Raw genomic sequence first — 13097 nt, 5'->3', positions numbered from 1 at the left:
GCTTCAAAAATACAAATTGGGTGTAGGTTCGTACCTACTACAGCGAGTTTCGGAGTCCGTCGATTGTACCCGCAGTCTATAATATGTGCACACAACGCGATCTTAATTAATCGGATTTGAGGCTCGGCGTCGTTACTGCAGATTATCGCACGATCCGGTTGGCGTGTTTTTTCGAACGTGAAGAGACTAAAAATTAATACCCAACACCTTCTGCACCGGCTGACAAAACGCAGGTAGGTAGGTAGGTAGATAGGTATGCAGCGTCCCTATCAGCGCGACGCGGCTCTGTCTTTTACTCGCCTTTTTAATTTGTTTGTTATTTCCGCCTTCTATATGTCCACCCCCATTTTTTCCACCTTTTTGTCCACTTCTTTCATTATATGTCTGCTGCAGCACCGAATTCCAACGGTCCGTTCGTCCGGCGTGCAGGCGATGCTACACTTCATGCAACAGTTACTTCATCGTTATTTTTATAAATTGCGCACCAGTTAACGCTCCGGCGGGGACTCCAGCCGTCGTCTCGTCAGGATTACAACTTTTTTACCCCGCGTCAAAATTTCCCGTCATGCACCAGCGTCGGTCAACCCCGCTGCCGATGGTAGCGCGTGCAGACTGCATTCGAGATACATATCAAATTCACATTTCTATTTACACATACATATAGGTACGTAATATATATATATATGTATAAATCGATCCGAAACTGCAGTCCACACGCAGTCGATCCATCGCCAAGATAAGACTGAAGTACACGTAGGTACTTTCGTGATATTTCATGTACTCTCGTTGTGTAAAATTGGATAAAATTAAAATTGGCCAATTTTTGATACTTCCTCTTTCTTACGACTCGCTAGCTCAAACCGAACTCGACTTTCGCCGCGATTGTTAGAGTCGATTTCATTGTCGCCGTAAAAGCGCGGGTCAATCGGACATCTGGCGTTCAGCGATTCAGGTTCCACGTAGGTATACGATACGCGTGAATTCTGCAGGGACAATTAGACCTGCGTTCCCTGCGACAAGTACTAATTGCAGGAGATTAAAAGCTCCGTTGTTATTAGCCCCCTGCGCGCACAATTTCGAGTTTGATTTGCCGTTCGATGGCCCTCGACTCCCCTCGATTACATACCCACTCGTATAGGCATACATATAATAATCGTTCTAGGCGCGACAGAACGACTTGCCGAAGGCGTAGTTTCGCAACACCCGGGATCGGAGATAAACTTGCGTGGGTATAGCGAGCCAAGCTACGGGCGAATTAAGTCGTCAGTGTCAGAGCGGAGCTGGTAAGCGCTGTATCAAATCGCGGATTATAATTGGCAGAAGCGGAGACACGTGCCGAGTCGATGTCGGACAGTGAAACCTGCCCTTATATTATTGTAATGGAATAATAACTTTAATTCCGAGCTGCGGATGGATATATATATATATATATAGCTAAGTATACCTACACGTACGTTCATGCACGTATGCATGTATATAATATCGCGTCGAATTACACGCGGCAATTGTGTCTCTCGGCCTGAGGCCGCGCCGATACGACGCCCCCCGCATCCCCTGCAACCCCTGCAACCCCTGCATCCCTCTTAAATCGGGCCCCCGGGCCCCGGGGCGCCAGGCACGCGACCTCACGTGCCGCCGCGACGCCGCCCACCCTTGTCACCTTCCCAGCTATGATCGGTCCGCCTCGATCCACGCTTTAATAAAAACCTACTCACTTTTTTCGCCCGGACAGCTCCTCTCCGCACCAGCCGCACCCGGAAAGCTTTACTCGACGCGTGGCGACAAAGGGAACGCCAGAATGGTCGACGAATCGATCTCACGCCGGCTTACGATCCTCGACGGGGTCAGGATTCGACGCCGGAAGAGCGAGGAGAACAAGGAGGAGATCAAGTGGGACGAACTTCGCTGATATCCGCGGATACGTCTTTCGGAGTTTTATACTCCATTCCCACGGACCGCGTGCAAATTACCGTTTTTCAGAAATATTGTGGTAGTTGGGTTCTTGCGACACGTCTGAATTCAAGGGTTCTTGTATGAAATCTTATGTACAGTATGGGTATGGTTAGACAATATTTTATGATTGAGGTACTGACTAAAATTTATTTTGCCGAAAAATTTCTCTTTTTATTTAGAATTTTATTCAACTGATCGTATCGTTTTATAAATTGTTGAAGTCCGACCAACTCCATGGATCGATTTATAGATTTTCATGACTTGTGATTGTAATTAGAGGAACTACTGATTACCGTCATATCGGAAATAATGATTAAAATCATTTGATTTTTCTTCGTTTTGGATTTTCGATAGTTTTGCGTTCGGAATCCTGGTCCTCCTGATTCTTGGTTTTTTTTATTCTTCGCCCCCACTCGTTGAGTAAACTACGCTGTGTGAGTATATTTTAATAATCGAAATTTTAATCCATCGGAACTTTAACCTTCCGAATCTTGCATTTTGGAACTTTGAGTGATCACGTTTCCGCCCATTCGCAACTTTGTTGTTTAGCCAAAGTTAGATTTCATTACTTCAAGTTTCACCAGTAAATAATTCGGAATTAGATGCTTTCGGAACTTTTCAAATTCGGAACTTCAACCCCGCCCCACTCAACGTTCTGATCCGATCAGCATTTCCGGAGCCAAAGAGCAGAGTGGCAACTCTCCTGAGGGAGTACAAAGTTCGACAATTAATCGTAGCCTAAATAACTGAAATGCGCAGTGCCGGAGTGAACGCAAAAACTGATCGTTTTGGCAACGCGACTAGTCGGAGGCGCGTGGCGTTATTTCACCGAGTCTCCCCTGCTGATCGCTTCACCCCCGCAAACGAGGATAGAGAAGCTGGAAGGGTCCGACTCCAACCGGTTAAACGATTCGGGGCACGCGACCACGCGAACGTACATCGCACGACGGCATCGCTCCATCGAATCTTATTTGCATTTGGTAATGACCCTTTGGTCCGGGGCTCGTTGCCCCTACTTTACTCCCTCATCGCGCGGCCGTTGACGCTTCTATAAAGCTAAGGACATCACGCCGGGTCGATTGCACTCGTGTATGTCCCTAATTGCCTTGCGCTGTTAATTGCGATCTCACGTTTCCTGGTGCGATTCTCTTTCGCTCACTTTGCGGTCTATCGACAGGTACTTTGGTCTTCATTTCGTTTGGTCGGATGCGAAGATGCGTCTCAGACTTGCTAGAATCGCTTGTGGCGATATTTTGATTGGAAAAGAAGAACAGAAAGCTGCAAGGTTAAGAGCGTAATTTGGGCCAAAGAATACTTGGTTTCAGTGTACAGATAAAGTAACGTAACTGCAAATTAAAGTTCGATCTTTGTGATTCTATTCATTCATTCTTTAGTCTGGAACTAACTATAGTACATGATATGAAAATAACAGTTTTAGCATCGTTGAAAAATTGACACGAAAAGAATATTTTACCATTATAATTATACTGTGAAAGTATGAGATATTGTCGTGTAAAGAATAATTATTTTTGTACAAAATTATTATTTATAATTAAAATTATTGTGCATCTGGTTCGAGGAAATTTTTAAGCATAACAATAACGCCTGCAATTTTTACTGCCAAAAATACAGAATGCTATTTAACTGGCAATAATTGTATACCTACTTGTACGTCTGAAGGTAAAAGGAGAAAAGTTGTCGAGCGAGTCATCGAAAAATTGGAATAATCAGAAGAAAAAGTATCTTGTTATTTTATCAGTCTAGCATTATCTAAGATTAATCATGCATTACAGAATGGTATTTCCATAAAAATTTACTTTTAAATGTCCGCCCCTTCAATGTCACAGTAAACGATATATGTATACGAAGCGAGATTCAAATAGTCCAGGAGTAGATTGCAGGTTGGACTTCGTGACGCAGAGCATAAAGTAGTGTCTTCACCAGACTGGCTTGCGGATTGTGGAATAGTAGTTTACCCCAATACACCAAGCCTGTCGTGGCAGGGTATAAAACACCGTTTGTGGCTTGACACAAGGGAAGATAAATTGTAGAATTCTTCCCGTAGCCGCGGCGGCCACGGAGCGCAATATCGCGTATATTTACGGTCGAGTCTGCGGGGCGGAAAGTGGGTTGCGGGGGGTGGGGCGGCAGCTTCTTGCAGAAGAAAGAGAGCCTACGGCGGTGCCGCTCAAAAAAACATTCAAATTAATTTCGCCCGAGTTTTCCCAATGATGTTGGCCAATGCCGCACAGCCAATTCGAGGATAAGACTATAAGAAGAATAAGAAGAAGATCTGTTCGGCATGTGGAAAACCCGTCCAGAAATTTTGTTACAGTATAGAGACAAGAGGAAAATCGGAATGCTTACAACCCTTTCCAATTTCAGTCTGCAGAAAAATTTGAGTCAAACTTTGAAGCATTCGTGGGACTTCAGTGCTGTTTTGCATGCGTGTTTGCAGCCCGTACGAAGAACCGGAAGTGTGGCATAGAAGCTCGACTGGAGCGAAACGATAATCCATTCCGCGGTCATAACCGAAGGAGAAGGAGGCAGAGGAGCATTGCAGCGCCGTAAAGCGCACTAGACAAGAAATACGGGCCGTCGACGACGCTGCCCTTCCGCGACGAAGGGAACTTGCCCCTAGTTTGTAAATGCAAAACCCCCATCATTTCACTCGCGGGCCAGTCATAAACTTACTGAATTATATTACGACTTTAGTCGCCTTGCAGTGCGCCGGGACTCGCGGATATGTCCGCTATTTTTTCGCCTTACGATTCGCGCTTATTCACCAAAATGCATACATTCGACCTGCTTGCAGCTAGCTGTGGAAATGCACACGCTCTGTGGTTGCCAGGTTTTCACTCATCCTTCGTGGTTTTACCGAATGACAAAATCACAGGGTTTCACGTTGTAATATAGTCCTATGAATTCCTCGCTTCCGTTTTCTAACGTGAAGGCTGGAAGCTGAATCGAAGAGGAACCCAGGAAACGAAAATTACCATTGAATCGAGTTTTAATTTGAAACAGTCGATTTGATGTTGAAGCTGCTAGAGAATCATGGAAGCAAACCAAAGTAACGGAAGACTCGTTGAAACCAGGTAAAAATCTAGTTTGATCAATAAAATACTTTTTTCACCACACGCAAATGAATAACTATTATTTATATACCTGACTCAAAAACACTTTCTTCTAATGATCAGATATAGTCATCAGATACATTTTCAACTTAAAATCTTCATTCACTGGTCAAGAATACTTTTTTTTTTTTACTTTACGGACAAACAGTTATGAAGGACACACTCGATCTAGCTACTCAATTTTTAATATAAACGCGGTGATTCTAATATTCACGGCTGAAAATGTTCATCGTCGACCAAATCACTGAAGGCAACAAAGTTTTTCAGTCTCTCCGATATCCTCGAGTTGATTTTTGGCTAACAATTTTTGACTTGCTAGACACGCACTCGGTATTCGGGCGACTCTGAGCTCCGAGTCGGGTTTTATGTTGCGGAAGTGACGCGCATACATTCGTTCGTTCGGTATTTCAGTATGTTTTTGTTTTTACCCGGGTTTTTATTTACGACCGGATAGCGAGCGGCCACAAGTATGCGACGGGAGCGAGCGAAGCTAGGCTAGCTAGCTCAAAACCCACCCCTACAGACCCGCACCTCCACACAACGGTTAGAATTCTCTCAGGCCGGCCGCCGGCGTCATTTTGCGGTCTTTTTACATCCCGTAATAATTTTTTGGCACCAACGCCACCCCCGATGTCTCCAACCACGTAACTCGTCGCTGGAATCATTGACGTGCAACTTTCCACCCCGCAATTGTTTACTTATATCCTTATCCTATTTTACCAAAAATTTTGTCAATTGACGAAGGGTTCTTACAACGAATTTATAGCTCTTCGAGAATCCCTCTCGCATTCTTGCAAGGTTGCAAAAAATTTGACGTTCTCAATATAATTCCATGTACACTGGATTATGGTTTTGGCGCTGAGTTGCCGCGGTATGAAGAATGATTGGGAGCCTTGCAGCTGTATAAGGTGCGTGTAACATCGTCGATGATGTATAAGGGTGTTGCCTTGCCTTGCTGGAAGACGACGCGGATGGTAGGAGCCGAACGTGGCTGGCATTGCCGCATAATAAATCTCGGAGATATTTGTCGGGTGGGTGGTAAGCTGGTGTCAGGAGTTTCGGAGGGTTGAGGAAACATTTGTCTACGTTGAGACGCGCCCGGCGTTGACGGGACGGCCTTCATCCATCAGCGTTCCCTGCAAACACATCAATCCGTCTGCACACTCGGCGAGCGTCGGAGGATTTTAAGGGCTCGCCACGGGCTCGGGATTCCTCCGCGAAACGAAAATCAAAAAGGGAATACGAACCCGTCGAGAAAACGGAGGAAAGGGTGCTGCAGGGCGCGACGCCCTTCGTCGACGCACGCGTCGCGACGCCGCCGCCACTTATCGGTGCCCTCGTTACGACGAATTCGCGTGGCTCGTAACGACTTATTAGAAGAGCGACGGTCGCCAACCCCGTCATTCGTTTCCGGCCTCACTTCGCTTCGCACGTCCCTGAAACGCCGTCTTCGGATGAATACCTGCCACTCGTAGGTACGCTTCATAGGCAAGTTATTCAAGATCTCGGGTGTACATGCGAAAAGGTACGCAGGTTGCTGTCCTTTGAGGAAATCTAACGCAAACACGTTCAGTTATCGAATTAAACTTTCTGACACTCATTTTTAGTTTTTATTTATTTATTTTTTTTTCGGACGGAAATTTTTACCGTATATGCTGCACTGCTCCTTAATTGCGAGCTTGTCGGACTGCGTTACGTGAAAGAGACAGCTGGCACTCGATTACAGATTGCAAGTTTTTCCCTAGGGTAACGTATAAAATGTATTTCGGACGAGAAATGAATTTTTGATTTTTGAAGAAATTCAAAATTCAACGTCACGGTTTTTTATACTACGCAAGTTTAGGCTTCAAACGATTTTTTCAGAATTTCAACTCTATTCCGCGATCTTAGATTATATCTTTGCAAATATTCTAATTGATGGAATAAATTTTGCTTCTCGACCGAGTTTCTCTCAAAATCAGAGCCAAAGTTTTTGAGAGAATTAGTTTAGGTTGAGGGATTATAATACATATATTATATCAATATCTATAAGGTCTATTTTATTATTCAATTTTCCGCCGCTTTATATTATGTATTATATATATATATAATCTATATAAAAATATATAGATAATAAATAATATATATATATCTATAAGACAGAGTTATTATACGTATAAATCGGGGAGATGCAACACGGAGGCAGGTTTTCTTAGCTGCATAAATCTCACGCGGATTGTTTCGGACGGTTTTCCCCTAACTTATTTTCAAGGGGGCAGACAAAACAAAATAACTCAATTAAAGAATTTCCATGAAACCAGCAGCTGCACATAGCTCGGTATACAATATATATATACATATATATACGTATAACTATGAGGGAGACTGCAGGTTACTCGGAGATACATATTTATGAATTGATCATTCTCACCGCGATGGAATTATATCTGGATGGAAATCGTGGAGCGGTCGTAGGATAAACCTGGGGGCCAGGGAACGTTGCGGAGTCTGCAAGCCGCCCTAAGAATCTCGAGAGCTCCGTACTACTTTGCCTTGGTAGTATTGTACGAGCCCTTTTTTATTTGTTACCTTTCATCAATTTCGGTGATAGGAGAAAAGTATTGGTTTTGTTCGAAAATCACATTTTGTAATTTCAGGCGAAAACAGCTTTCAAAATATCGATTTTTCCGACAAACTACCGCGATGATCTCGGAAACGACTCGATGAAAAAATGTGAAACTTACAGGATTTCACAATCAAATTATGGGCACGAGAAATTTCCATAACCCGTTTAATTCGAACTTCTGGTTCTACCGGAAATGAATCAATTTTCAATGTTTAACCAACAGAGTTATACTTATTCGTCCTCATTACTTTTTCTTGATATAAACGATTATGTTTCTTCCAGTTCATCTATTTATTTTTAAAAAATTTACAAATATTTTTTCTTCGGAATTATTTTTTTCCAATTCTTCTTTCAAAACTTTTTCATGGGAGCCACATTCATCCGGCTCGATTCCCGGTACAGAAACCCGCGAATTTGATATTAATAATAAAAACTAAAAGAAAAGGTGCGAGGTAAAAATTTAAGCACCGTTCTTTTCTCGCGAGACAAAGGAGGGTAAAATCTCTTTGCGCATTACCGACGCCATTCTTCCGTCGCCCATCCTTCGTCGGTGTTTTAATTACAGTTACAAAACGTACTTACACAACCGCCATCGCAAAAAAGAAGCAACTCCCTGGGTGGTGAAGGATGTATAAGGTGGGTGCGGAAACGCGTTGAACGTGCAACGCGGAAAAGTCGCGGCGTCGAAGGGTGCCGCACGAATAAGGAAGTGGGGAAGGGCGAAAAAAAATAGCGAGGTATAACTTTTGGGGAGGCGCAACCAGCCGAGATCCCTTTTTCTCTCCGCGGGGATAATATGAAGGGCGAAAGGAGGAAAGATGCGAACGTCGAGGAAAGGTGGGGGCGAAGAAGCTGAACGAGGGGGGGGGGGGGGGGAGAAAGAGAGGGAGGAGGGGAGGCAAAGAGGGCAGTGCGGTTGGATTTCATTTCGTCTCGTCCCTTTGATGTCTCTGATGCGTGGCGCTGGCCCGCTTCTGCCTTTTTAACAAACTCATCTCCTCAGCAGCCCTTAATCTCCGCCCTTCAACTTTACCTTTTTTCCATCTCTCCTCCCTCTTCCCTCGTCTCTCGTCTCTGGTCTTTCGCCTCTTTTCCCTCCCTCCGTTTCCTTCCCCTTTAGCCCTTCACGACCGCCTTACCTACCCTAATGCCCTGCAGCACGCTGCGCCGTGAAGGAATTTCTCGCCGCAGTGCAGTCCCCGTTTCGAAGGGCTTCCTCCGGCACTTATTACCAGCAGTCACGTGACGCCGGCGAATTATGACCCCAGCACCGTCGCTATCGCTCAGGAGGATCGGAATACCCGTTTCTGACTTTTCGCGCGTTCGAGGATAGCGCCGGAAAGGGGTGTGCATGGCTATATCCACTTTGATAATATAGTTTTTCATGGAATGTTCTTTTATTAATATAAATATACATATATACGTATGACTATAATAATAAATATACCTATATATAATTATATATATATGTGTGTGTGTGCGTGTGTGTGTACGTAATATTGCACGACGCTCGATGGTTGGAACTCGCAGGTACGAGCGACTGCGTCGTTGACGAGAAGTTATTAGATCCCCCTCTGCTTTCTCTCAGTTCCTGGGGGTAACGGATGAAACTGCTTTTGTGATCGCTCCGGAGCTGCGTGGTCTTCCGGCTCGTCGGGCGCAGGTGTTTACGACGAGGAAAGTCCCCGAGTGCTTTTTCTTTATTTTTGCTTCCCTACCTCCTTCTTCCTTCCTTATATTTTTGTTCTTATTATTCTTCTTCTTTTGCTTCTCACTCGGCTCCTGCAGTCAACATTCGCCGAAGACGATGAGGCGCCATCTATTTTCTTTCAGCAGCAGAATCCAGTTGGCTAAAACTTATATCCTGCACTCCAGAAGGAGGGATCTTTCGACCACGTACGCGTTCAAATCGTGCCTGTAGTTACACGTTCAGCCAGGTAATGCACTAGGGTGAAAAACATGACTGTGTTAAATTTGTCACAATTGATGAGGTGTTCGACAAATATTTGAGAGTAAAACCTGGTCTACACAAAATTTGCGGCATTAAGACCGAATCAGTTACTTTTACTGCAGCTTGACGATACTTGTTAAGCAAATTTTCAAAGACGCAAATACTGCTTTATAGAATTTCAAAATGTGGAAAGCTAAAGTATCGTCAGAATCCATACTTGGACATTCTCTACTTTATGCTTCTAAATTTTGACGTTTCTGTCCTTCGACTCTCTGTTTTTCAAAATTCTATCAAATGGGATTTAAAGTGTTGTAAATTCATTACCGTAAGCCTTTTGTCTTCTAATTCTTCTACATCATCACCCTAACCCTTTGTAATCGAAAGCCATTAGAAATAAATCCAAATCTTATGTAACTCTGAGATTTCGATGTCAAAAATAATGGTTTAAATTTCAGGGTGATTGTTTCCTAAAAATCGTTACAATCGCCCGACAGTCGGGTGAAAATGAGGGAGGCCGAAAGCTGCGGTCGTATTTCAAAATCGGTCAATTACATCCATCGATCGAAATCGTCGACGTAAGAGAGAAATATCGAGGCTTGGCGCCGGTGCGGGAGGGCGAGGACGGGGTTGTAAAGAGAACGTCGAGGGGTGAGAACGGACACGTGCTCGGCTCGACTATTGCTGTACATTATTAGCATGAAAGGCGTCCGCAAGATCGTGGATTCGCGGAGGTGACGGGAAACCGGGAAGCGCCGAGCCTTTCGGCGGCGATTCGATTTAGTCGTCCACCACGGGTTGGGGTTAGGCTTGTTAGGCAGAAGGATGCGGGTGCTGCGGCACGCGACGCTACCGCTTGGCGTTCCCCGGGGGCCTCGGGGTCCCTCGGCAACAATAACGCCGCGACGCGATCGCGTCTCGTTACCAAGCCTTTATTTCGTTAAATTTGCATTTATCGCCCGCCCGTTACGCTGCAAAACGACCGTTTCAACGCTCCTCGTACCCCAATTTCGAACGGATTATATCGTTCCTTTCCTTCGCGCACATGATTATTACACCGTGTTCCGAGCTCGTATAATCGACAAATAAGGCGATAGAAAAACCACCTTTGCGAGCTTCCCCTTTTCATTCGCGAATCGATTAAATTAGCAATGATTCAGCGAATACAATCTCCGGCTTATAAATACAGGATCAACTTCTTCAATCGAGACGATGTTGAGTTTCTAAAAAATATCAAAAAAATATCGTTACGAACTCGTTTGTTTCCAAACCTCCACAACTTTGAACTCAGCTTTTTTACAATATTTAAACATACTCATACTGACTCTTTAATGTGTAATTGATTGTACTTGACACTTTATTTTATTGAGGCAGAGCTTATACTTGAGATAGGAATAGCCTGGGATTGTCGGTAGATTTTTCGAAATTTGTTTCAAAACTGTCTATCGCACGGAAGCAACAAGATTTGCGAATGACCCGTACATTAAGGATCACCTTGACAGACGTACAGCTTAAAGTATTTTCCGCCCAAGTCACGGGTAGTAAAATGATAATCGATACTCGGCCGGGATTGATTATCGGTGGATCGTGTTCGACGCATGATGCGAAGGCATCGAGGCATCGAGGCATTAGCGAGGACCGCTGCTGGAAGGCCTAGCTCGTCGCGCAGCGGGTATTCCTGAGGGCGCGGGTTAGCGGGGCCTGGATCGGGAGATTTGGCGGGGGGTGGATACCGGGGGCAGAGGAGGATTTCACGGAAGGCTGCTCCCGAATGGACGCGTCTCCCGCAGCCCTGCCGCTGACAGCCACGAATTGGAATCGCATCGGCATCGCTCGATAGCCGTTCTGGCCTACCTACCTACCAAAACCCACCGAAAGCTCTCCGAGCGGCGACGTATTCCGGTTGCAGAGAGCGGCGGCTGGTGCCTCCGGTATTCCATCCGCAGAGAGATGCGTCTCCGATAGTCGGCTTTACGGGAGATTGAGAGATACGAATCCAGCGATAGGTATGATTCGGAACCCTCCCTACCGAACTCGAGGGAAGAACGTCCAGGGCGACGATGCGTACGGAGTGACGGACGTTCGGCGAAGAGTCTGCAGAGCCACGCTTCTCATTCGTGTGCCATGTCAGTTCGACGTGCCATGGCCAAGAGGTCATATTCCCTTATATGTACGTATATACATATATATATATATATATAGATGCCGGTCAAAGCTGACCCCTTTGGATTAGCCGCGGTCACTTTCTAATGGACTAAAGTCCGATTGCTCGTTCGAGTGTGGACCCTGAAGAGACGAGACGCTCCATGCATGTCCCCGAGAAATTCTGGGATCAGGTCGTCGCTGTTTATTATTCAATGACCGATACCTGTTCCTGATTCCTGACCTTTAATCCTTTATCTGCGGACATTTCATGGTTGCGGGATCTGACAAATTCTTGCAAAGCCGGTGAGGTTTGAACCATCCGTGATCTCGTGGCCACGTGCAGGTATTTTTCTAAACCGTATCTAAGTAGAAAATGGAAAAGTGAAATACACACCCTTAAACATACCCCGAATAAGAGACGAGAGGTCTTCGTAAACGTATACCTTCGCATTATTATGTAAGTGAAATTAGGACGTTGTAGGAGGACGATGATAAGAATAGAAATGCCTTCAAGATTGTTACGCGTATCTGGCTACACCTGTATCATAAATATGCCTACATCATAATTGGTAGAGAAAAAGAGAGACTGGGGAAGATACATTGAAAACAGCAGCACAGAAGAACGGGCGCAGAGAGCTGGGCACGGTGCGGGTATAACACCATACTATACGAGACATGGCGCACACTGCAACACAATCCCGGAGATTCGTCTGCTTCGATGGATTTTAAAAGATCTCAGAGATTATTACTTCTTCTTCTCGTCCTTCGCCTCCTCCCATTCTTCCTTCCATCTCCCTCTTTTTCATTTTCATTCTTCTATTATTATTTCAGAGGAGTGCGTGGCGCGGAGAACCCGGCCGAACGGACGGACCCGGACGGTCCGTGCAGGGTTAGGGTAGGGTAGGTAGGCTCGTTGGTTTCCCGCGGAGAGTATCGGCTCGCATTCAGGCTCACCGTCATGGAAGTAACTCCGGGACAACGGGCCGCGCGATGACGGCGAGTTTGAATCCGTCGAGTGGAGATCCGCACCAGATGCTGCCTGGCTGTCTGTCTCTCTGCCCGATGCGCCTCTTTTGCCTCTTGGCTCCGATCCCGCCTCCGAGGATGATGCTTTCCCCCCTTTCGCAGCCCCGCGATCCCGAATCGCGCCACTCGAATTGTCCCGTAATTATCTCCACTGCACTCGCAGGAGCACCATGCCCACCACCACTCAAGTTTTGCCCTCTTAACGCGTCACGATGACCTCGACTCTGTAGGATCTCCTTGACTAATATCGCCGAGGGTTATAGCGTACGCGATTAGGAAGCTGGAT

At 45.5% G+C, this 13097-nt stretch overlaps 1 protein-coding gene across 1 annotated transcript in view; it reads left to right on the top strand.

Annotated features, from left to right (window-relative positions):
• Positions 1-1992, top strand: part of LOC124412651 (ankyrin repeat and sterile alpha motif domain-containing protein 1B-like) — a 76793-nt gene extending 74801 nt beyond the window's left edge. The window contains exon 18 of the mRNA XM_046892708.1: positions 1733-1992. Within this exon, the coding sequence (XP_046748664.1) occupies positions 1733-1909 (177 nt within the window). The 3' untranslated portion in view covers positions 1910-1992. The remainder of the gene's footprint in view (positions 1-1732) is intronic.
• Positions 1993-13097: the final 11105 nt, after the last annotated feature.

Source organism: Diprion similis, chromosome 11, assembly GCF_021155765.1.
Source record: "Diprion similis isolate iyDipSimi1 chromosome 11, iyDipSimi1.1, whole genome shotgun sequence".
Taxonomy (NCBI): Eukaryota; Metazoa; Arthropoda; class Insecta; order Hymenoptera; family Diprionidae; genus Diprion; species Diprion similis.
This window is presented reverse-complemented; position numbering and strand designations above follow the sequence as displayed.